Source organism: Egretta garzetta, unplaced genomic scaffold, assembly GCF_000687185.1.
Source record: "Egretta garzetta isolate BGI_Z169 unplaced genomic scaffold, ASM68718v1 scaffold197, whole genome shotgun sequence".
Lineage (NCBI taxonomy): Eukaryota > Metazoa > Chordata > Aves > Pelecaniformes > Ardeidae > Egretta > Egretta garzetta.
In genome coordinates this window covers 2444273-2467467 of record NW_009260274.1, presented here as the reverse complement: position 1 = coordinate 2467467, position 23195 = coordinate 2444273, and the positions used below count along the sequence as shown (strand labels likewise).

The following is a 23195-nucleotide window of genomic DNA, read 5'->3' as shown; positions in this document are numbered from 1 at the left end:
GACAAAGGGGGTGTTAGCTCTGTGCATCGATTTTTCCTAAGGTTTTAAATATTTATCAAAACCTAGCAGAAGTAGCTCATGCCTCTACTGTGAAAAGTATAATACAGGATGTTGTTGTTCCTGTTACACTTGATAGAAATATCTGGCAGTGCTTTGCATTTGGATTTGTTTGTCTACAGCTAGAAACATCAGGAAGTTCTTCATGGAAATAATGCTTTTATGCAATGTCTGAAGGATGACATTAAGAGTTAGCATTGGCTAAGTCTTTTCTGTATGTTCGGTATGCTCTGTGTTTCAGTCTCACCCAGACAGGAAAGGACTGATTTGCTTTGCTTCCAGCAACCATTGAGATTGATGAATAATGGGAACAAGCTGGCTGAAATTAATTATGATAAAAATGAAAATATTATGTTATAAGGGAAACAGCTGAAGGACTTGGCATTGGTTAGGTAAGGAGCTCTTCACTGTGAATATTCAGTTGCTATGAGTTAGCTGAGTTCCTGTTTTGGAAGCAAGTTTAAGTTCTCGAGTGTTTAGTCTGTTAAAATTAGACAGCAAACATAATTAGACAGTGAGCGTCATTTCTACGTTTATTATTCTTTTGGAACTGACAAAAGTTTGCTTGCCTTTCAGAAATACGCTTTTGCAATTTCAGTCCATGCTTTAGTTTCCTCTAGACTGAACTATCACCACGTACCTCCTGGTAGATATTTATGTAGAATATGTTAGTTGGCATTAAACAAATGATCCCACCTTGAGTGTGTAATGCTGGTGTCTGCATACGTGAAATGTAAAGGTTGGTTTTTTTCTCTTTTGGCACTTGGCAAGTCACAAAAGCATGTCATGGCTGAGTTCAGGACCCTGATTCTCAAGTTGCGATAGTCTCAGATGTGATACAAGGGGGAGCAGCCCTTGGACACCCCTGACTTATGACGCTTCACGGTAGTCCCTGACAATATGGCCAATGCAAGTAGCAGTACCATGCAACAGAGCTTTTCCATCATCACCCAAGCGTCTTGGTTGAAACGCTTGACAAGACGTAGCTGTCGTAGAAAGCAGTTCTATGATCTTGATGTCATCCTTCAGAGCTACGGTAAAGCTAATAGCTGTGGCCTTTTATATGCATAGGGATATAAAGAAATGCCAAGAGAGTGAAGGGCATTTCCAGTGTTTTTCCGATTTCCCCTCATTTTAACCTATTCCAAGTCTTAGCAGTAGCAAATACAAATTTTCTATGAGAGCTGCTGTGAAAGTTTTCAAAAGTGTATATTTAATATCCTTTTCTTCCCTTTGCATTATTTCTTTTTGCTGTGCTTCCTGATAGGTCATCTTTGCATCTTCGCTTTTTTTTTTGCTTTGTGTTTGTTGTGACTAATTTTATACCCCATTTGTGCAATATCAAGTGATGGCATGAAACATGACATATTCAAAGCTTGTTAGGAATACCACCCCACTTTTGAGGAAAAGTACTAAAGGTTATTACCTTTAACTGAAGAAGCTCTTTAATTCCAGCAAGGTAATGAGTCAAAGTCTCAAAATGGCAAACTGATAACACTGATAAATGTTGTACATTTCTAAACAAAACTAAAGCAATCCCTAATGTTGATACTTAAATTACATCGATGTGGCTTCAAAAATAACATTTTCCTGAAGTAAGTGAAATGAAGTAAAGAATATACGTTCTATGTATACCTTTCAATTTCTTGACATTTCTTTTAGATTACTTGTCTTCAAAAACTGTTGTTTAAATTGTTATGAAGATTATCTTTACGTTAATTCTGATACTTGTATCTTAATTCCTTATTTAATGAAAATTTACGTTCCACAGTAACTAATATGGCCACAGCAATATGATCAAACTTAGTGTTTCTATCCTCATGTCACTTAGAATCCTGTCTGAATTTAAGTGAAATCTCTGACTAAAGTCAGCTGAAATCCAACCCTTGAGAAATATGTTGCATATACTGCAATAGCGCATCAAGTGAGAATTCTGTGTCATAAATTTTTGACAAGTCCTACGTGCTATAAGTCTAATGTTCTGCATGTGTGGATTGACAAGGATGGTTTGAATTTTTATGCTAATATGTGCATAGCATGTCTCACTTTTTCTGTTATTTTAAAATCTTGTGTAAATTACAGTGAAAAAGTTGCTGTCAATTTAAGTTGGTAATTTCAATAATTTCTTTAAGGAATTATTTCTTAATTATTTTTATGGCAATTGTCATATGTATTAATTTGAACACTCAAGTCAAATAACGAAAACCTGGAACCAGGGTTCCTGACATCTCTACATACATAATGAATGGATATAGCAAAGTTAGAGAACAAACCATGTTATAGTAGTATATGGGATATGAATAACGTATGAATAAGATTTTGTAATGTTCAGTTATAAATTTGCCATAATTCAGTTTTTCAACTTAAAAATGTGTGAAAACCTGTCACCTAAAGAGAAAAAAGTATATTTATAAATGAAAAATTTCTGGTTTTAAAATAAAAAAACCTTGATGTTATGCATTCTTTGAGCAATTTTCCTTAAAGTTGACCTGAGAATTAACCTCAAAAGCTTTTTTCCACCTTAGGTTTCAAACTTCTATAATTTGATAGTGATCCACTTAATATTTAAAATTTGAAAATTTTACAGATAAAAAGCTTTGGTGGGCAGACCAGAACTTAGCTCAGATCGGTACCTGTAACAAAAAAGATGGAAGAAACCCAACTGTCCTGCGAAACAAAACTTCAGGTGTTGTACATATGAAAGTGTATGATAAAGCAGCACAGCAAGGTAAGTTAAATTTTAAGCATGTTTAAACAACTTTTACACCGCATAGTATATTTTCCCACGTTATTCTCCAAACATGGCTAGAACAAAATAATATCTATTTCATTGTAATTGATTGAATAAATTGCTGAATATAATAGGATAATTGATTTATGAAACCTGCTGTTTGAAGTTCTTCTAAAGAATCTGTTTAAAATTTTTAGTAAAAAAAAAAAAATCAGTGTGTGAATCTCATCTCAGCTTATTGTAATTTGATGTAAGTGAAGTATTATGAGAACAATCATTAATATTCTTAATTAACTATTTGTTTTAAGACAGTTTAATGCATCTAAATTGACAGAAGTGACAGTAGTACAACTCAAAATTGAGACTGCAGAAAAATGTGGAAATATTGCTAATACTGCCAAAACTTAATTGGCAAAGTGGGAGACAAAATAATATGAAAAAGTGTAATTTAGGGTCAAGCACACAGTTTTATGGATTTGGAGATCAGAGATGAAGACATCTGGGAGATTCTTTAGAAAGAGATTATTTCTGCTTCCAGCTGCTTTCAAAGTGCTGATGGTTGCACTGAAACTGATGAGGACAAGAGCTACATGAAAAAAATTATTTTGTGGAGAAGCTTCCAAAAGAGCACAGGATGGAGATAAGCTCTCTGATATCTGATGGACAATAAGTCTATGAATGGAGTACAGTAATTCAGCTCCATATTGAGCACTTCTGGGAACGCTTGCCATTTTACCTAATCTAGGAAACACCAAAGGTGCTTTGCTAATCTTGCCCTTAGTTTTAAATGTGGTGGAACGGTAAGTAATACAAATTTAGGCATCCAGCAATGTTTCTATCATTTTAAAATGCTTGAACTCCGTACCATGGAGGCATACAGATAGCCTCAGGAGTGCTCAAATGTTAGCGATATCTGGTGTCTGTGGCATTAATATGCGTCTTCCATTGTACAAAAGTCAAGAAAAGGAGCAGTTCTCTCTTTTCATACTACTGAACTTTAATCATAGCAAGATCCCTGAGGTGGTATAGTGAAATGTCACCTTGCTGATCTATATTTTGACAGAGCAATGTCAAGGTTTTGGATATAAGAATTGAACACTGGAGATGGGATTCAGCTTTACACTTGCATGTTGGTTTTTTTTTTTTTTTTTAAAGAATCTTTGCATATTTTGTATGCATCTTGCATTTCATTAAATCAAAGTGACATGAGAGAAAATGTGCTGTGAGAGCACTTACAGATTTCTCTATACAAATACAACCTTTGTCTGAGGATACCTGAGACTTTGAGACCTCACCTGTTTTCCATTTGTATGGTTGGATCCTTAGAAAACATCTATGGTTTTAGATGAAGAAATGCTTTCTACTTCAAAATTCGGAATGCAAAGATAAATGTGACAAGTAGCGCTCTGATTAATATGGGCTTGGTAACTTGTAATCAACTAATTCCTTGAATGTCTTAGTAGGCTTAAATGTTTCTTCATGAAGCTTCAAATTTCTGAGATGTATTTATGCACTTGCATAATGTTTGTTATAAGACTATTAAAAAGTGTTCCTCTATTACTTAAAAGTAAATATTGTTTTAATTAAGAAGTAGGAGCATGGATCTGTGAGATCACATTGGAGCGTATCTTCAATATACTAGACAAATGGTGGTTCATGAAGATACAAGGTTCACACATAACATTCGATGAATTAATCCAATATGATCAATGATTTGCTTATGGTCTATAATAATATACACCTTCTAGATGAATGTCAGTGAGATTTCAGCATTGCTACTCACAAGCTTAGTGTAGTATTTTCAGTTTTATCATATGCTTTTACTTTAAAATAGGCATATTTTTCTTCAGAAAACTGAGTTACTTTAAAGAAATATATATTCTAAGGAAAAAACCCACCATTCTAAGTGCACAGATGAACTACTGTAAGAGTGAAGCATGGAAGAGTATATGAATAGTAGCACAGACTGTAATATTTTATGTATATCTCAATTTTTCAGAAAGCTGAACAAAACTTTTGGTAATATTAATAGATTGATGCCAACACTCATTTCTATTCAGGATTGCACTGTTTGAATTTTGTTTCCTCGTCTCTTCTCCCATCATGTTATAGGTAGCAATTCCTGTCAGCTAAACAATGGTGGATGTTCCCAGCTTTGTTTACCAACATCAGAAACCACCAGGACTTGTGTGTGTACAGTGGGCTACAATCTTCAAAAAAACCGCATTGCATGCAAAGGTAAAATGGCTTTCAATTTTACCTAACTTCAGTTTTATGGGAACACTGTAATGGGTAAATAAATTTTCTTTATTAATTTTAAGTTAAATAACCATACTTAATGTGCTTGATCAAAGCAGCAACAGAGAAATGTCTATTGTGGTTAGCACAGAATTTCAGTTTAGCTTTTAATTTCTTTATTTAGTTCTGTATAGCTTTTAGTGGAAACTCTGGGGAATATTTTTTAGTTTTTTGGGTTTTTTTTTAAATGTAGGCAGAAAAGCAGATCATGAGAGTCATCATTAATAGCAGTACATATTTGTTCAAGGTCATATAACTTAATGTTAAACTAAATTACAGGCTGCAGTATCTGAAAGGTTGGGTATCTCATCTTATTGTATTGTCCTTAGCATAAAGTAAGGCATGTTCTTTTTTTTTTTTCCTTAATTATTTTTATAATTTTTAATTTTTTGTCTATTTGAGCAGGAAAAAGATCAAAGCATAACTTACATCAAAAGTCTTACATTTTGCCTGAATAATACAAACCAGCCCTATGGTCAAGGTGCCTTATAGTTGTATAAATTTAGTATTATTTATTCCTATGAGGGATGGCTACCTCATCTATTTAATAGTAAAGTATACATGGAAGCAGAATTGAGTAACATAAATATGGCTTTTCTACTTCTGCAGTACTTTTCATATGTGACAGTAATATGCTCTTAGCATTTTTTTAACGTCATTTTTAGTTTTACAATTACTTCTTCAGGTATTTATAACTTTCAGTTATGGGTTGAGGTAAAACAGGTGGATGTTGTGTATTTGAAATACATTCCTTATTATGTCTAGATATAGTGCTTTCTAGATAGTAACAACATATTATGATTAATTTTTCCTTCAGTTAAAAAGAGATCATGAGTCAAAACCATTTTTATTTAGTCTTGAATATTCATGGTGAAAATCTGACAAGTACTATTCTGTACTTATATAATTGTTTAGCATTGCTCTTTTCATTTTCTGGCTACATTTTGTCTTGCTTAGAATAAAATTTTGTAACTCTCTACCTGAAACTTTTTAGTTCAAATTCTAACAGTCTTCTACTAGCTAGCTTTTTTCAAAGCAAGAAATTTTCAAAGAATTTATGTGAAGAAAAAGGAACTTTTTTGTGTATGATAGTTAAAATTCTTCAAGAATATGAGTTATGTATCATCACTCTGCATAATTTCCGTTAACACTTAGTAGTGTTCTGTATATGAACAGAGCGGGGCAACAAGGTACTTGTTCTAACTTTGGTTGTCAACAATTAGGTGTGATTCATCTCAATTGGGAACGAATACATAACAAGACCCCTGCACAGTAGAATTTCTTCCTACTTGGTAGAAATAGGTGCATCTGGAGTGTGATTAATCTAACATAAAAGTAGACATTTCAAGTGCATCAGCTGCATTATTCACTAAAACTATGTGTTTCTCTCTATTGTCTAAAGGAAATGTGCATGACTAAATGAGGTGAGATGAATCCCATGCCTGAAAAGACAATTTACAGACTTGAGTCCTGCTTTCTACAAGTTCTTTTAAATTGTCTCTTGCTGAATATGTACAGAAAGTGCAGATGTGCACTGAAAATATTCTTAAATTTCTCATAATTCAAAAACATTTTCCTCTCAAGTTTTAATTTTCATTACTGCTAATTACTTAATTCTAAGGTGATTCTTGAAATGGATAATGATTCATTTCTCTTTATAAGGCAGCATTTATCATTTAACTAGAAATATACCATAACAATCCATGGATGTTTTTTCAAAGAGATGGAGTTATTATTCTGGAACACTCTGGAGCAGTATTGGAAAATTATGTCTAGTGCTTATTAATTCCTCAAATCTTGTTAATTGGGAAATTCTCCACTTTGTTCTCATTGGCTATTTTATTTTTACCATAGGTATTGAGTCATTTCTTATGTATTCTGTTCATGAAGGAATTAGAGGAATTCCTCTTGATCCAAATGATAAAATGGATGCTTTAATGCCTATATCTGGAACTTCATTTGCTGTGGGCATAGACTTCCATGCAGGTAAACATAATGTATAGTTTATTGTATGTATGGTAAATATGGTATACTATTCTTATAAATGAAATAAAATCCCACTTTTCAAACCTTCTAAATAATTACAACCATATTTGAAGGAATTAGAAGTTGATTGTGTGTTACAGTGTTAACCCCTAGCTATTTATTATTTATAGTAAATAAAAAACTGTGTATTATGTATATGTGGATTGCACTAGGAACACTGTCCGCTGTTTTTCAGTGGAAACATAACTGAGAACTTGAGTAGGAAACTGGTGGTTTCAGAGAAAGTGGTCATAAATCTGTAGGAAAGCAGGTTTCATTATTTCATTTTTCATAGAAAAAAAGCTTGTTTCCATTGTGACATTTTTCCACTGAATTTTCTTAGTCCTATGTATTGTACCCAGCAGGTGGTTTTGAAAGCTGAGTGGGATAGTTTTCTTTCTGTCCAGTAAAGCTCAACCACTTCACTGCAGTGTACAAGCCAACTCCACATCTGTGTCTTCCATTTAGAAGAGGATGCTCTAACAGCCTGAAGTACAGGCACTTCTATCTTAAGTACGCTGCATACCTTCCCACTGCAGTGTATAAAAAGGAAACAGTTTTTAGTTTAGATAGCCTCACAAATTTCCCATGAAATTAGGAGGTTTCTATTTCACATTCACGCGAAAGTAGGTAGAAAGAAATTAAGAATCGGATCCTGAAAAGTAGTTAGGTACATCTCCTCCTGGTAATAAAAGGTGTCTGAATATCTTCAAAGGCGTTAGGAATCTATGCTTTGTTTACAGACAATAAGAAATCGGTGACCACAAAGTGACCTGAAAACATCTTGTATATCCATATTTTTAACCCATTCACTCTTTGGCCAGCCTTCCTTCTAAACTGATTTTCTCATGAGCTGTTTTTGTTACCCACTGAGTTTACAAACTAGCAGTTCAGAAATAAAATTTTAAGTTACCTATGTTACATACCTATGGACATTGGCTTCCTGAAACATACAATTATTTTGTCATACTCCATTATTTTTCATTTTGAAATAAATTCTGCCTGGGAAATCAGCATTGAGAGGTCCTAAGTTTTTTATTATGTATATAATATATGCCTTCATGTTAAAACCAGACCTTTTTCTGCTAGTTCTGTTTGACTACTTCATCGCACAGGTATCACTAATCCTTTCTTAACAGGTTAGGAGTTAAACTCATTAAAGTCTTCTCTTATTTTGGCCTTCCTTCTTGACTGATGCTCTCGTACCTCTACTGTGGCTAGAAGAATTCCAAGTTCACTTAACATTTTACAGCATCCTCATAATTGTATATTTTTCTTTTAAATCAGTGACAGCTAATGTTTAGAACTTTCATTATATCTTAGATATAGTTCAGTCACAGTCTTCTGAGACATAAAAATCACTTAAAAGCCAATGTCTTTATACACATATCTTGTCTTCAATGGAAAAGACTATGATACAGCTGATTTCATCTATTTCTGGAAAGATACAGAATGATAGAGAAGTGGTAGCTAGACATGTTCTTGACAGAGATTACTAAGACAATGCAATTATGTTTTCCAAGGATTATATTTTTTGTTATAGTATACTTACCTTAAAAAAAAATGCCATTTTTGAACTCAAGTCCTGCAAGATTTACATAATCGTGATGTGTAAGACAGAAATCTGAAATTTGACCTTTTCGTTCTAAAAGACCGATACTGGGATTTTAGTGGGGATTTTGCATCTTGTGTTTGTTTTGTTTGCATTGTTTTGGGGATTTTTTTAGCCTAGTCTGCTTATGGGATATGCTAGCTCCTACTTTAGAGAACTTTGTTTGGACTTCACTAGATGATATCGAATTAATGTTTTGGAAGAATAAGATGCATGTACTCATTTTTAGCTTTTTGGAAAAATGCGATTTGAGGAAGGATGAAATTGAATGAGGTTCACCAACCTGTATGACGATCAGTTACAGCACAGGGAACATGAATACAACTGACAGTGACAAATGCATTGCTAAACATAAATGTAAATCTTCTGTAGCAGTGAAATCACAAGAGGCTACTGTGTCATAAAAAGTTACAGTATGGCTTTCAACTGCTTTTCATCTTAAAAAGCAATTGTTTTTCTCATTTTGATGCCTTACCTTGAATTTTCTGAATTGGTTCCTAAAAGCTTTGTTCATCAAATATGATTCAGAAGGCAAGTGGAGGTATTTTCAGATTTTTATCTTGGCTTTTTGCATTTAGAGGCTATTGCTTGCATTTCATTCTCAATTGTGAAACATTCCCAAATTCTGATCTTCTCTCAGTAATGTTTAGTTATGCAAAGTGGCTAAAATACACTAACACATGCTAGTAGTATAACATACCATAGTTAAAAGACTTATGGCAATATTTTTCACAGGCATGAAAGGGCTCCCTATGTCTTGATACTTCTAAATTTTCATTAACGAACTACAAGAGTATTTTTGATTTCTGGACTTTTTTAGAGGTTGTTGGGGAGTGGGGTTGCCAGTGTTATTTAAGACACATGTTTATAAAACGGAGAGTGATCCTAATAGCCTTTCATTAAAGATAGTGGCATTGATTCTTCACTGCTGCCAAAAACCTCTTCACAGTACGTCAGGCAAATGCCCATTGTTTTTTTCTTGACATTATTCTTTGAAGCTCACCATACTTTTTACCTTAGTATCTGGTTTGCATTTGTTGAAATCATTATTTCACATGGTGGCTGGAGCTCTGTACTTAAGCTTGGTCTGGCTGGAGGAGCATCTGCGTGACAGAGAAACACTACTGTATTTGAGACATCAAAAGTGTTCTAAGTATTGAAGAAACAAGAACATCATGTTTATTTGTAGAATGATGGTCTTCAAATTGATGGGTAGAACTATGTCTGCAAGAAAGTGATCCTGTTCATCAGGAGACAGTGTCTTAAATCCAGCTGACAGAGGGCACAAACAAGTTAATGAGTAGTAGTATTTCTGTCTTTTTAAAGTACAACAATGCAGAGCAGTTACGTGAATGATTTCAGTTGTGCCGCAAAGCCTCCATAAAGGTGGAGTAATAGTTAAAATTGTTGATAGTTTTGAAAGAATACAGTGTTATTGCTGAACCCTTTCAGTTCTGTGGTAGTTCACCTCAGAAACAGCTTAAGATTTGCAAGATTTTGCCTCTGTGAAAAGCATAGTCTTCCCAATCCCTCACTGAGTTTTGGGAGCTGAGAACCCACAGGTGTTCTGTCACATATTTTTCCCCACTTTTGGCTCCATTTTCTGTCTCTCTTTTTACTCATGCTATCATTGTGCCTCCAGGCATTGTATCGGCAGTGTATGCACAGTTGTGTATAGGTGGAAGGAGAATAGATTTTACTCTCTTTGTTGAAATAAGCATTTTAAACATTTACAGACTAAGCTGACAAGGCCTGGCAAAAGGGGTAATATTCAGCAAGTACTTCGTATATTGAATTTTGAGTTACAGGATTTTATTGGCAAAATACTAACACATTAAAGGGAATTAATTTTCAGTGTTTGCTGATAAAGCTGCCTGTGGACTGTAGGAGTCAATGTGAGGCTGTGGTTGCTAATCCTTGCCACTTAGCAAAATGCTTGTAGAAGCTGTGTAGAGTTACAGACAGTTGTTTCCCATTTTGTGGCGACAGTCATTTCCGGGTAGTAATTCTCTTCAGATTCCAGCAATAGAATAGATAAACAGATACTGAAGGCTCCAGATTGAGTATAGGCCTTCTTTCCATCTGTCTGAAGCCAGAACCGACTTCAGGAACCAGATGCTGAAGGGAGTTTTCATCTCTATCTCTGTTATTTTTCAGAGTAATTGGGAAAATAAAATAGGTTTGTGCAATTATAATATTAATAGTGCTGCCTGACAGAGAGAGCATTGGCACACAGATCTGTGAAAACATCATCCACTTTTGTAAGTGAACAGACGACAACAAAATAAAGGCCAATTGCTAATCTGAATTCCTGTCAGCCTGTTCTGCATGGCATGGGTCTTCAGCGGCTGAGTCCTACTGAGAATGTTACGTTTTATTGAGATATGGAGAACTTTGCTTATTAGCAGAAAGGAACCCATAAAAATAGCTGCCTCCATAAAATGAGAGGGGTTTGTCATTTGCATCGTACCATCTGTATCCAAGTGCAAACTCAAACTCAGCAAATGTTGTAGTATTATCTGTATTTGAAATCCTCAGGGACCTTTATGAGTTTAATTAAAATTAATTATGTGGATATTTTCACACCATAGAGCATGAGTGTAGTTTTCTTTTCTTAAACTGTCATGAAGTACCTGAAAATCAAAAAAATATTCTCCTATGTAATATATAGAACATAGTGACTGAAAAGTTTTACATTGCTGTGAATAAATAACCTTTATCAGTACTTCAGAAAAAAATACATCTTTCCTTTATTTTTGCCTTGGAGCATCTTTGAACAGTTATATCAAAATGTCATAGTCAATGCATTTTACAGCTATGTTTAATGAAGATTTAATCCAGGGAACAAAATATAGACAAGTAAGGTGTAGGACTGTAAAAGAATATGAGAATTTTAAGGAAACTGTGTGATAGCTGAGGTTTAATATCAGTGTATGGTTGCCTAATTATTATCTTTGCATACTCAAGCTTTTACTTTTAAGGATACTTTCTAGAAGAAGTGGACTGCATGTGCTTTGTGAACGTCCTACAGCACAGCCAATAGTACTTGAGTTTCTCTGGTTAGTTCCAGTCTCAAAACTACTTTCATAATTTTTGTTTGTAGAACAGATTCATTCTGCTTAAGAATTCTGATCATTTTACAGGAACACTACCGACTAAATAAAAATCCAATTTGACTGATGTTAAATATTATTTTCTGTAATATTTGTCTTGAAAATGTGTTTTCCTTTATTATTGCGAAGTTTTTTTTATTTCTCTGAGGTTACATCTGCACATCTCTATGGTCGTGTATGTCCTCACCATCCTTTTTTGTACATGCACATAACCATTATTTGCTTTCTACCTGCTTATACTCAGGTGTGTCTTAAGGAAAAATGTTGATCATTAACAAAACAAAGCTGTGTCACAAAATACTGCATTTTACAGAAAATAATTCAGTGATTTAGATAGACTTTTAATGGCTGTTCTGTGTAATGGTACGTTTTAAAGAGAAATACGATTTTTTAGATTGGTTTTATCTCTTTAACATATTATTATCTGGAAGCAAATCCAGGTAATTCAGTTGTTTGAATCTTTGGATTACTGAAAAATACTACTTTAAGAAATACTCATTTCAATCTTTAATGTGGGAAGACACCAGTGCAAAGTCAGATGTGCTATATACATTAAGATTTAGTCATGGAAATGAAACCACAGAGATCTCTTTGCTCTTATAACCGAGTTTCTAAGCTGTTATGTGGATTGTTGCTCATGTGGCTGACTTAAATGGTCATAGTATAAGTACAAAGTGGTTTAATTTTATGGAGATGAATTCAACTGCAATATGAAATGCATAAATACATAAATTTCACTTGTAGAATGTCTTATCCAGTTGGTAAACATAATAGAACTTTTTTTTTTTTTGTATTAACTACGTACTTTCACATAAGACTTTTTAGTAATTCTGTGTATCTCATATTCCACTGATGGGTATCTGGTATAAACCTGCACGATCAGTATCTTATTATTTAATATATGTGCAGCTAGTATTACGAACTGTGTAATTTTCATACTCACTTGAAATAAGCAGCAAAACACATGACTCCAGTATGTGATAATCAAATTATATATTTGGGTTACTTCAAGTCAGAATTTATCATTTGTTTTATTATATGCCATTTATTCCAAATATAATTTGCCAAAATGAGAGGTAGTGTGGCTAGGAGTTTTGCTCTTCAAATTGACCTTTATCTCTGTAAATTTTGTTTCTCTAATTGTTTGTACACACACACACATAGAAAAATATATATGTATGTAATAAGTATATATTTATATATAGGAATATAAATATATATATATGCACACACACTTACGGAATTAAAAGCAGATACATAAAGTATGGAAAAAAATTAAAGAAAAAAATATTGTTTATCTCTGAGCAATGTCTTTCCCAGAGAAAACAGCTCATTTGGGAGGTCCTCAGCTGACAACTTTGAAACCAAGATGTGGGTTGCAGCATGGCTGTGTTGTTAAGTCAGAGCTCTGTCAATGGAAATACAGAGAATTCTGCTTGAGGGTCATCATCATTTTGTTTGCCCCATCTCTTTATCAAGGGTAGTTTGTGGCAACGGAGTGGAATGCATATCTGTGCTTTGACCACTCAAATTCTGAGCCTGGATGACAGGTTTCAGTGGTCAGTGAAAACAGGTTTGTACTCTGAGACTATGCAGTGGTCCATCTCTTCTGCCTTATGGACAGCTAACAGCAGCAGGATAGCAGGGAAGAGAGCTGAAATGCCTTAAAACACCAAAAAAAAAAGACTCTTAGTGAAAGCTTGTCAGGACATTTAAAATAAAAGATGAACTGTGGGTAGAGACAATTTTTTATTCTTTCATCAGTATATCACTCTCAAACGTCACTTTTTTTTTTTTACTAGTTAGATTTTTTTATACTGCTGAAATTCAATCTGTATGATTACTGAAGGAAAAGACTGTATAGGCAGTTTTACACTGTAGTTTTTCAGACCTCTAAATATTTTGGAATGGTGTTTAATAAACAAATCAGAATGTTTTCAAACAGGTAATCCATTGGAAAAAAAACCAAACCACAAAGCAAGACGGCATATTTATTGTCTGATATTTGACAGGGGTAGTGGCTTCCATTTGTTGTCATGGCCCTATTGTGTTATATGTGCAGTGCTATAGAACGGGTAGAAAACCTACTCTTCTGCTTTAATTATTTTAAAAAAAGAAAAAAGGAACTAAAGTTGATAGTGTTGATACCATTCTTCTATTTAGTCTGAGACATATTAATAAAGTTATAACTCGTAGTTTTTACAGGTACTGATGTAGATACTTGGACTGAAGGAACTGAATTAATCCAAGAATCCTTGCCATGTATTTTATAGGAAATGATACAATCTATTGGACAGACATGGGTTTCAACAAAATTAGCAGATCTAAACGAGACCAAACATGGAAAGAAGACATTGTTACAAATGGTTTGGGAAGAGTTGAAGGCATTGCAGTGGACTGGATAGCAGGTAGGTCTTAACCTGCTTCAGTAATTGTCATGGTTTTTGACAGTGTGCTCTTGCGTCTTCAGCTCAAGACAAAATAACTTGGTTTGCTTTCAGCTCTGATTTCTAATATTCCAAACATCTAGACGTTTTTCTCTGATGATACTACCACTGTTTTTTTCAGTTTTACTACAGACAGAAAAATTATTTAAATATCTTGGACACTATTTCTTAGATGGACGGTCTCAATGATGACAACCACAAATACGAGTTTATACTTTAAAACAGAAGGACAATAACATAAAACATAGGACTATAAATTACAAGTATAAGATACATATAAGTTAAAAGACAGCAGTTAGTTTCTGGTCCTAACTTACGTACTTAGGATTTAAATGCTTTTCACATAGTCTTTTCATTTTCCAGTAACTTCAAGATATTTTTTCCTAGGTAACATATATTGGACGGATCATGGCTTCAACTTAATTGAAGTTGCCAGGCTCAACGGCTCATTCCGATATGTAATTATATCCCAGGGTTTGGACCAGCCAAGATCTATTGCAGTACACCCAGAAAAAGGGTAACATGACCATGGCTACTTGCATTTCTTTTAAAGTTTGCGTGCTAGCAGTGAAGCTCCTAGATAAGTAAACCGCAGCCTTCATTCTAATAGATAAGCATTTAATAAATCTCAGAAGGATAGTATTGAAAACTATTGTACTGTAACTCGGCACAGGTGGAAGGAAGTGTTATTCTTGCCATACGCTGAGTTTTTTCATTGGTGTCTGTATACGTGACATACTGTACTTGCTTTGCAAAACAGTTTTCATTTTCTATGACAGTCATTTCAACTGAAGTTTAGACATTTCTTGGAAGCATGCTTAAATCTGTTCTTAAGTTTCCAGCAAATCCAAGGAAGTCACATTAGCTAATGAAGGCCTTGATGTCATAATGAAATCATAGAACAGTGTCATCGTTGATAGCTATACATTCTAATATCATGTAACATCCCACTACAACAACCAAGGAGATTGCTCAGGGTAGCTGAAAGTAATGTGATATGAAGCGTGTGGGTAAGAGAGTAAGGGTTGTCAAAAGTTACATCTGTATTCATCCAACTGTTTGTTGAGAGCAGGGACAACACTGCAGCATTACAGAAACAGAGAACTTTCTGTCCCCTTCCAGCTCCAAAACTATTGTTAGCAGAGCTACAAGTAAAGAAGAAGCAGTAAATTCTGCAAAGAATTCTCATCTCTTTTTTATGGGAATGTGAAATGTACTTTCTGAGGAACAGGCATATAAGCAAGACTCAGTGGATTGAACTGGTACACTTACTCTGCTAAAACGGAAGCTCTAAATGGTGTGTATCCAAAACTTAAAGAAGTATTTGAGCAACCTCCTACCTCCAAAACCAGAGATGATGCCGTGTAGCTCATTTTCCCCAGATTCAATCAAATCAGTATCTTGCTATTTTCAGGAAAGCAGCCTCTGTACTCAGAGGAATTTGCAGCAAACTATGGCTGAAGGAAGAATCCTGATTTCTCAGTGAGGCCAGATTGATACCAATGATGCACAACGGCATTTGGATCTTTGCCATGATTTCCTTTTGAGAATTTAGACATAGTGATCTGTGTATTTTGCAGACTAGAGCGTTGCAGCTCAACGTAGTTAAGAATGAAGATGAAAGCAGTAACAGCTTTTATTTTCTGCATAATATAACAGCTTTTGCCACAAATCATAGAATTGTTCAGGTTGGAAAAGACTTTGAGATCATCAAGTCCAACCGTTAAATCATTACAGCTCTATTCATATAGCACCACTGGTTGCTTGGCAGTATCTGCTAACAGTTTAGGATTAATGCTGCTCTTCAGAGTAGGATCTTCTCCAGATCCTGCTCAGTATCTGGCTGAATTAATTATTGTATTTTTGTCCTTAATGTACCAGAACAGCTCTGCGCTTCTGATAGAAAAAACAAAACCAAAAAAAACCAAAACAGACAAAAACAAAAAAAACCCCAAATGCCAAAAAAAAGAAACCAAAAAACCCCAAACAACAAAACTTTTGAAGGTAAGCACACAGAAGCCCGAAAAAATTCTTCTGGCCAGAAGGGTAGACCAAACTTCTTCAAAACGAAGTTGATTTACAGTGTAATTTTCCTCAACATGTATGTCATGTATTTGCTGTACACATGTACAGATAGGTTTCCACCCCTTTCTTACATCAAAGGAAAGGAAAAGCCCCCATGAAGTCTGTGAGGACTAAGTGCAGCAGATGCAGTTTCTCTGGAGTATACTTAGATATTAAAATAATATGAAATATATAAATAAAATCCATTATTTTCGACTAGAAATGGTAAAAAGTGTAATCAACTCCTCTGCAGTATTTGGAGAAGGAAGATGGGTTGTAGCCGAGATCCAGCATTTAACAGTTGTTATAGGGAAGAGTAAATGCAGAACCCTTGACAGAATAATATTTAATACTGCTATTGATAGAAAAGTTGCTTTTTTACTAAAGTGTGGATTATTTTTTTTTTTTAATTTTAGTGACAATATTTTTATATGATGCTTTCAGCCTCAGCAGTTCATGGTTTTATTTTACCAAAATGATAAGTGTGCACATAAGCAGATGAAATAATAGCCATCAATATTAAAAAGATCCTTTGGAAATGAACAGTTTCTGCTTTTTAAGTTAATGGATATTTAGAGATCATAGAATCATAGAATCATTAAGGTTGGAAAAGACCTCCAAGATCATCAAGTCCAACCATCAACCCAACAGCACCATTCAAGGGGCCTCGAATGCTGTGTTCAGTTTTGGGCCCCTCACTCCAAGAAGGACATTGAGGGGCTGGAGCGTGTCCAGAGAAGGGCAATGGAGATGGTGAAGGATTGGAGGAGTTTGAATTATTGCACTTGAAACAAAAAAAAAAGTAAAGAAGAGAAATGCTAAATGTAGAAATTAATTCAGTTGTGCAACATTCCTTAGACATTTTGATCTTGATGAGTTTTATAGTTTGTTTATGGATGTGTTTAGCGTGCTTAATAAAACACAGGCGGTTGAGAGGACCACAGAGTAGTAATTGTTTTACGTGTCTAGTAGAACAGTGTATCTTCTGTGAAAGTAGGTAAGCTTCATCTCTCTTTATTTAATATCGTGCCACAAAATGATATCTTGAGATGTCTCCAATCAAAGTCTCTTCATGAGAAGGATAGCAATGTTTTGCTAGTGAAGTACAGGTTTACCTTTCTGTGGGAAGATTAAGGCCTTTTTACCCTCTGCATTATTGTCATATCTCTTTGCCTTCATGAGGCAAAACTTTCAAAGGTATTCTTCCCTCCCCTTGCCCTGACTTCGCATTGTTCAGTTCTCTTGAAGCTTGAGTTGACAGCTATAAGAATGGAGAGGAAAATAGCAGCTATTAGGTCTCATTGAATCTGCCAGTTATAGCAAGATATGAAGCAGCCAGAATTCAGCTGGTTGGTAACATTATTTATTGTTGCTAAGGAAAAAGTTAAGAATGTGTAGTCCTACAAAGGAATGTCTTTGCCCCTCATCAGGTATGCTTATTCATATAACATACACCTGGCTACTTTTTCTTTTTCTCAGTTAAATAATACTTTTCTAATCAAGCTCAGAATTGTGATTGAAATGTGGAGTTAAGCGAATACTGAAATAACCCTTAGACTTTGAAAATACTCCTTCAAAAACATTTTGGGAATTTCATTTGTGTTTAGGGTTTGGGGCAAGGCAGGGAGGGGGGAGTTTAAACTCTAACTTAATTTTTACCAGTGAAGGTTTTTTGAAAGTTGATTGTAGGCCAGCATCAAATTTCCACTGCTTGCATCTCCATGTTAGCTGTATAAATTATATATGGGATAGTTCTGAAATAAGTTGAGTCATAGTTATTCTAGCATTGCACTATATACACCAAATGTGTCAGTATTATAGTGCTACCTACAAAGATATTTTAGACGGTACTTCCCCAGAACTTTTGGGAACATATGGGAAGATCAAGTTTTTCTGTGTTAGTTGTTTATGTAAGTTGATATATAAATATATTTATAATCGTTAATGGTCTAAGAGTATTAAGTAACTTGCCTTATGTTTTTGGCAGCTATGCAGGATTTTCCTTGGAGGATTCTAGATTCATTTAACCTGCTAATTATGGCTTTGTTTTGTTTCATTTTCCTCTCCTCAGAGTAACTAGTCTAAGGGAAGAACATGGAATGTTTAATTCAAGTACATTGAATGCCTGCTTTTCTGTAGTCAACATTTAGTTATCTTGTGTTAAGAAAGTACCTCTGACTAGGTGCCTGAAAGCAAACTTAAGCAGTGATTGCTGATACCCAGCTGGTTAATAGTGTCTATTTTAACATTTCTAAAACATATTTTTAATTTATCTAATACAGCAGTTCAATTTCCTAATGTAGTATAAGTTTTATAGTTAGTATTCGTATTACTGTTTGTTATGCCAAGAAGTAGGAGAAAAATTCATTTTTATTATAGCCAGAAAGCCCTACAATTGGAGCCAAAGTAAGGTGGGCATTGTTTCAGCAGCTAAATTTGATGAGCTAATTATAGGATCCATATATGTTCTCCCCTGTCCCATTTTTATCCCTCTTTAGTTCATGTGTCTGCAATCATCCAGTCAAATATAGCTATTTAACAACAGATTGGTACAACGATATCAGCAGACTCAGGGGTAGAACTGGTTGGTAATGCACAGAAGACTTTTGTTATCTTTAAAAACAGACTAATACATACATACCTACATTCCACAAAGAGAAAAACAACGGAGAATGGTTCTGTGTGTTCATTCACTTTGTGAGCATAAAACTAAACAATGTTTTTGTGTTATGAATATTTGCTGTGAGAATGCTTCTCTTCAGGCAATTAGCAATATGCTAGACCTCAGTTATGTTATCTCAGAAAGAGCTTTCTTGCTCACAGTGTATATATTTTGTGTGTGTGTTTATAGTACATTTTGATATACATACATGTATATATTTGTAGACACATAGACGTTTACTTAAAGGTATTCCATAGGTAGCCTTGTGGCCTTCCAGTACCTAAAGGGGGCCTATAGGAAAGATGGGGAACGTCTTTTTAGTAGGGCCAGCTGTGTTAGGACAAGGGGAAATGGTTTTAAACTAGAACAGGGTAGGTTCAGGCTAGAGGTAAGGAAGAAATTTTTTACACTGAGGGTGGTAAAACACTGGAACAGGTTGCCCAGAGAGGTAGTGGAGGCCCCATCCCTGGGAACATTCAAGGCCAGGTTGGATGGGGCTCTGAGCAACCTGATCTAGTTAGCAGTGTCCCTGCTCACTGCAGGGGGGTTGGACTAGATGACCACTAGTGGTCCCTTCCAACCCTAAACATTCTATGATTCTATGATTCTATAACTGTTCAGCAAAGGAAGTGCTCTGTGTAGATTAACTGGCCTCGTTTTGCTGTACCTAAAGCAACAGATTGAGAAGTAGGATGTTAAGGCAGAAGTTTGACCTAGCACCTTATCCCAAAATAGTGGTATTACTGTATCAGTAAGTACACAGCAATATAAAATTAGATAAGTAAGATGTAGATTCTTCCTATGAGCATTAGGGAGAACAGGAAAAACATTTTCTTCCCAAATAAAATCCCTTTGCCCTACCACTTTCCAGAGTGCTCCTCACTACTTCATATTTGAAACATTTTTAAGTTAAGACATACAACTCTTGTATTATCACAACATTTGTTAGTAATTAGATGCAAGAGCTTCTCTTCCAGTATTTTTTTTTAATTTGCTTTTATTTTTTCCAAACACAAAACTGACTTCTTTAAGAAAAAGAATTGCATATTGACTGATTGAATGAGGTTTTAAGAATTACTTCATACCTATCATTTGCAAAAAATCTCTCAACAAAGTATTCTGAGACAAGTTATATGATACATTTAAGCTCTTAAGATTATTTAGAGACATGAGCCTTATCATGTTTTTTTTAATACCTATTTAATGGTAGTGGTGCATTTTATTGGCAATTGAAGTACAGTATCGCATATTTTCCACTCTTATTTTGATGCGAAATTTTAATTGGTAATTTCTACAACATTTTAGGTATTTATTTTGGACAGAGTGGGGACAGACTCCTTGCATAGGCAAGGCACACTTAGATGGGTCTGAGAAGGTTGTGCTTGTGAGCCTGGGGATTGCGTGGCCTAATGGGATTTCAATCGACTATGAGGTTAGTTCCTCTGTCTTCCAGTATATGTTAAAACGTACAGTATTTGTTATGTTTCATGAAAGCCTGCTGGTCTTCTACTTTGATGTAATCTTAATAACTCTTAATTAAATACTTGGACAAGACTGTTGATGTTTCCTTTAAAATTAATCTTTAGGAAAATAAATTATATTGGTGTGATGCTCGTACCGACAAGATAGAAAGAATTGACCTTGAGAGTGGAGGGAATCGGGAGATTGTGCTGTCAGGGAGCAATGTGGATATGTTTTCAGTCGCGGTGTTTGGAGCTTACATCTACTGGTCTGACAGGTAATTTATTTTTCATAAGTATTTGAGTCTCAAAATGTTATTTCAGTGCCAGGTGCTTCACTTTTGTAGGATTAGCCATTCCTTAGCAAGGTCACAGAACAGATCACAGAAAGCTATGCAATTTCCAAAGAAAGGGCATTTCTGAAGCTGAAAGCTAAAGCATATCAGTGTCATAGATGAGAACAGGTTTCTTCACCTTGTCTTAGGTGAAGTCTCCACTGCCCTTCAGTCATTTGTTTGGTGTGAATTAGTTGAGGATTGTTGATGAGACATCTTCAACTTTTTTGGCAGAGCACATGCAAATGGCTCTATTAGAAGAGGCCACAAGAATGAGGCCACGGATGCTGTGAACATGAGGACTGGCCTTGGAATAAACCTGAAGGAAGTGAAAGTCTTTAATAGAGCACGAGAGAAAGGTTGGCTGTTCTTAAGGATGCTATTAATTGTTTTAATATCACCTGCTACTTTTTATGTATATTAAAGCATACCAAAAGTTAAGTAATCACTGATTTTATCTCTATTTTTTACTCTTGAAGTATTTTTTTCAAGCTAAAACTAATGTACTAAAGAAAACATATAGTACAAATTCAACTAAAATTCTGAGTGTTTTAAGGAGAAAATCTAAAACAATACACTTCCTATCATTCCAGGTTTGGTGGTTTTTTGTTGATTTTTTGTTTTTTTGTTTTTTTTTTTTTTTAAAAAGCAAGAAAACACTATTAGGAATGAGGGACCTTGAACTGTGCTTTAACGAGCAGTAATCTCAGGCAGTCTCAGATTTCTATTGGAAAGCAAACCAGACTTTTTTTTTCACAGCTAAAAATTCCCAGCCTCTGTGTTTTAAATATTTATTTCCTGAAATTACTTGGGTTTGAGTCCTAGATTTGTTGTGTGGGAAGAGACTTTGAAATAATTGGTTTTACTTTATATTCAATTTGTTTGGTGAATTCAAGAGACAAAAATTATCATATATTCTTGGTGATCTATGGTATCAATGGATAGATTTTTACTTTCTAGTACCTGATGAAGAACAACCTTGCTTTTAGTTACCTTTTTCCTCCTAAAATTTTAGTTTTGAAGAGATCTTGAAAAACTTATTTCAGTGAGCAAAGGTGATTACTAGTCTACAAAAAATGATGATGATTTCCTCAGAACAAATTGCTACCAGACAGTCCAGACAAAAATTTCTACAAATGTATTCAAAAAGAGAGGAAAAAAAAATGTTACTATAATACAAGATAAACTTTTTAATACAAATATATCTCTGGTGTTGGTAGCTCTCACAAGTTGCTTTAATCAAAGTGTTACATACCCAAAGAAGCTGTTTCTTTTACATGCATCTTTCCTAAATAACTGCATTAAATATGACATGTAAAATAAAGCTGCATTTTGAAAGAAAACATATTTAACAACTAGTAAGAAAAAACTGTCTTTTCTTTTTTTTTTTTTTCCCCAAGGGAGTTTTAAATAGTTTTGAAAAAAAATTACTTTGCAAACATATGCATATTAATTTTACTAAGAATTTCTGCATGTAATTTCAGAGTACTGTGGGCATCGTATTTTGTGGATAAAAATAAACTCCACACAAAATTTTATTGTTTCTTTTAACTAGGCTAGAAATAGTTAATGTCTGCTTGCTTGGAAGGGCTGCTTTATATTATAGTCTTAGGAAAATAGAACAATTGGATTAAAAAAATGCTTCTGTACATGTAATGATTTTTATTGATAACTTTAAAGACTTGAATGCATTAGGAATAAGAGAAACGGTTACTGAGGCTAAAACTCTCTTGATGTTAGTTTGAAAAACATAACTGAATGATTTTTTAATACGTTTTTCAAATTTTACTAGGGTACAAATGATTAATGTCTTTGGGAGGGGCTGTCAGTGAGCCAGGAGGACAAAAGGGAAAAAACAGGTGAAAAATGTTTTTGGAATGTTTTTCTATATCACACTATTATATATATATTTTTAAGTTCATTGAGCTAGAAGTACTTAATGCTATTTAAAAAACCAAAAAATGTAATTAGCTAGCTTCCTAACCTTCTATTATTAAAACAAGCAAACAAACAAACAACAAAAAAAAATCCAAACAAAACAGAGAACCACAAACAAAAAAAACCAAGAACCTGTGCTGATTATGATTAATGCTTTTTTTTCAAACACCTGTTTTACCCTTTCTGATGAGCCAGTCCTGCAGTCCTATTTGCAAGTGGATTCCTATCCTTTAGTGCTATTTTACACGTGTGCAAGGACATGCCCTAACTACACTGATTTCAGAATTGGCCATTTTAAAAGATATTTACAGCTGGTGAGTTGTGGAAGCATTGAAGTTTTCAAAGAGAGATTTTAGAAGTTTGAGAATCTTTTTCATATATTTTCCTTTCTCTTCTCAACCTCTCATCCTTCCAAACAGATATTAACTTTTCTAGCCTAATATAACTTTAAAA

At 34.4% G+C, this 23195-nt stretch overlaps 1 protein-coding gene across 1 annotated transcript in view; it reads left to right on the top strand.

Moving 5' to 3' along the window:
- Window positions 1-23195, top strand: part of LRP1B (LDL receptor related protein 1B) — a 595001-nt gene that overhangs the window by 386001 nt on the left and 185805 nt on the right. The window contains 8 exon segments of the mRNA XM_035897882.1: window positions 2645-2785; window positions 4901-5026; window positions 6941-7072; window positions 14110-14244; window positions 14671-14800; window positions 20315-20441; window positions 20596-20747; window positions 21039-21163. Coding sequence (XP_035753775.1) covers window positions 2645-2785; window positions 4901-5026; window positions 6941-7072; window positions 14110-14244; window positions 14671-14800; window positions 20315-20441; window positions 20596-20747; window positions 21039-21163 — 1068 coding nt within the window.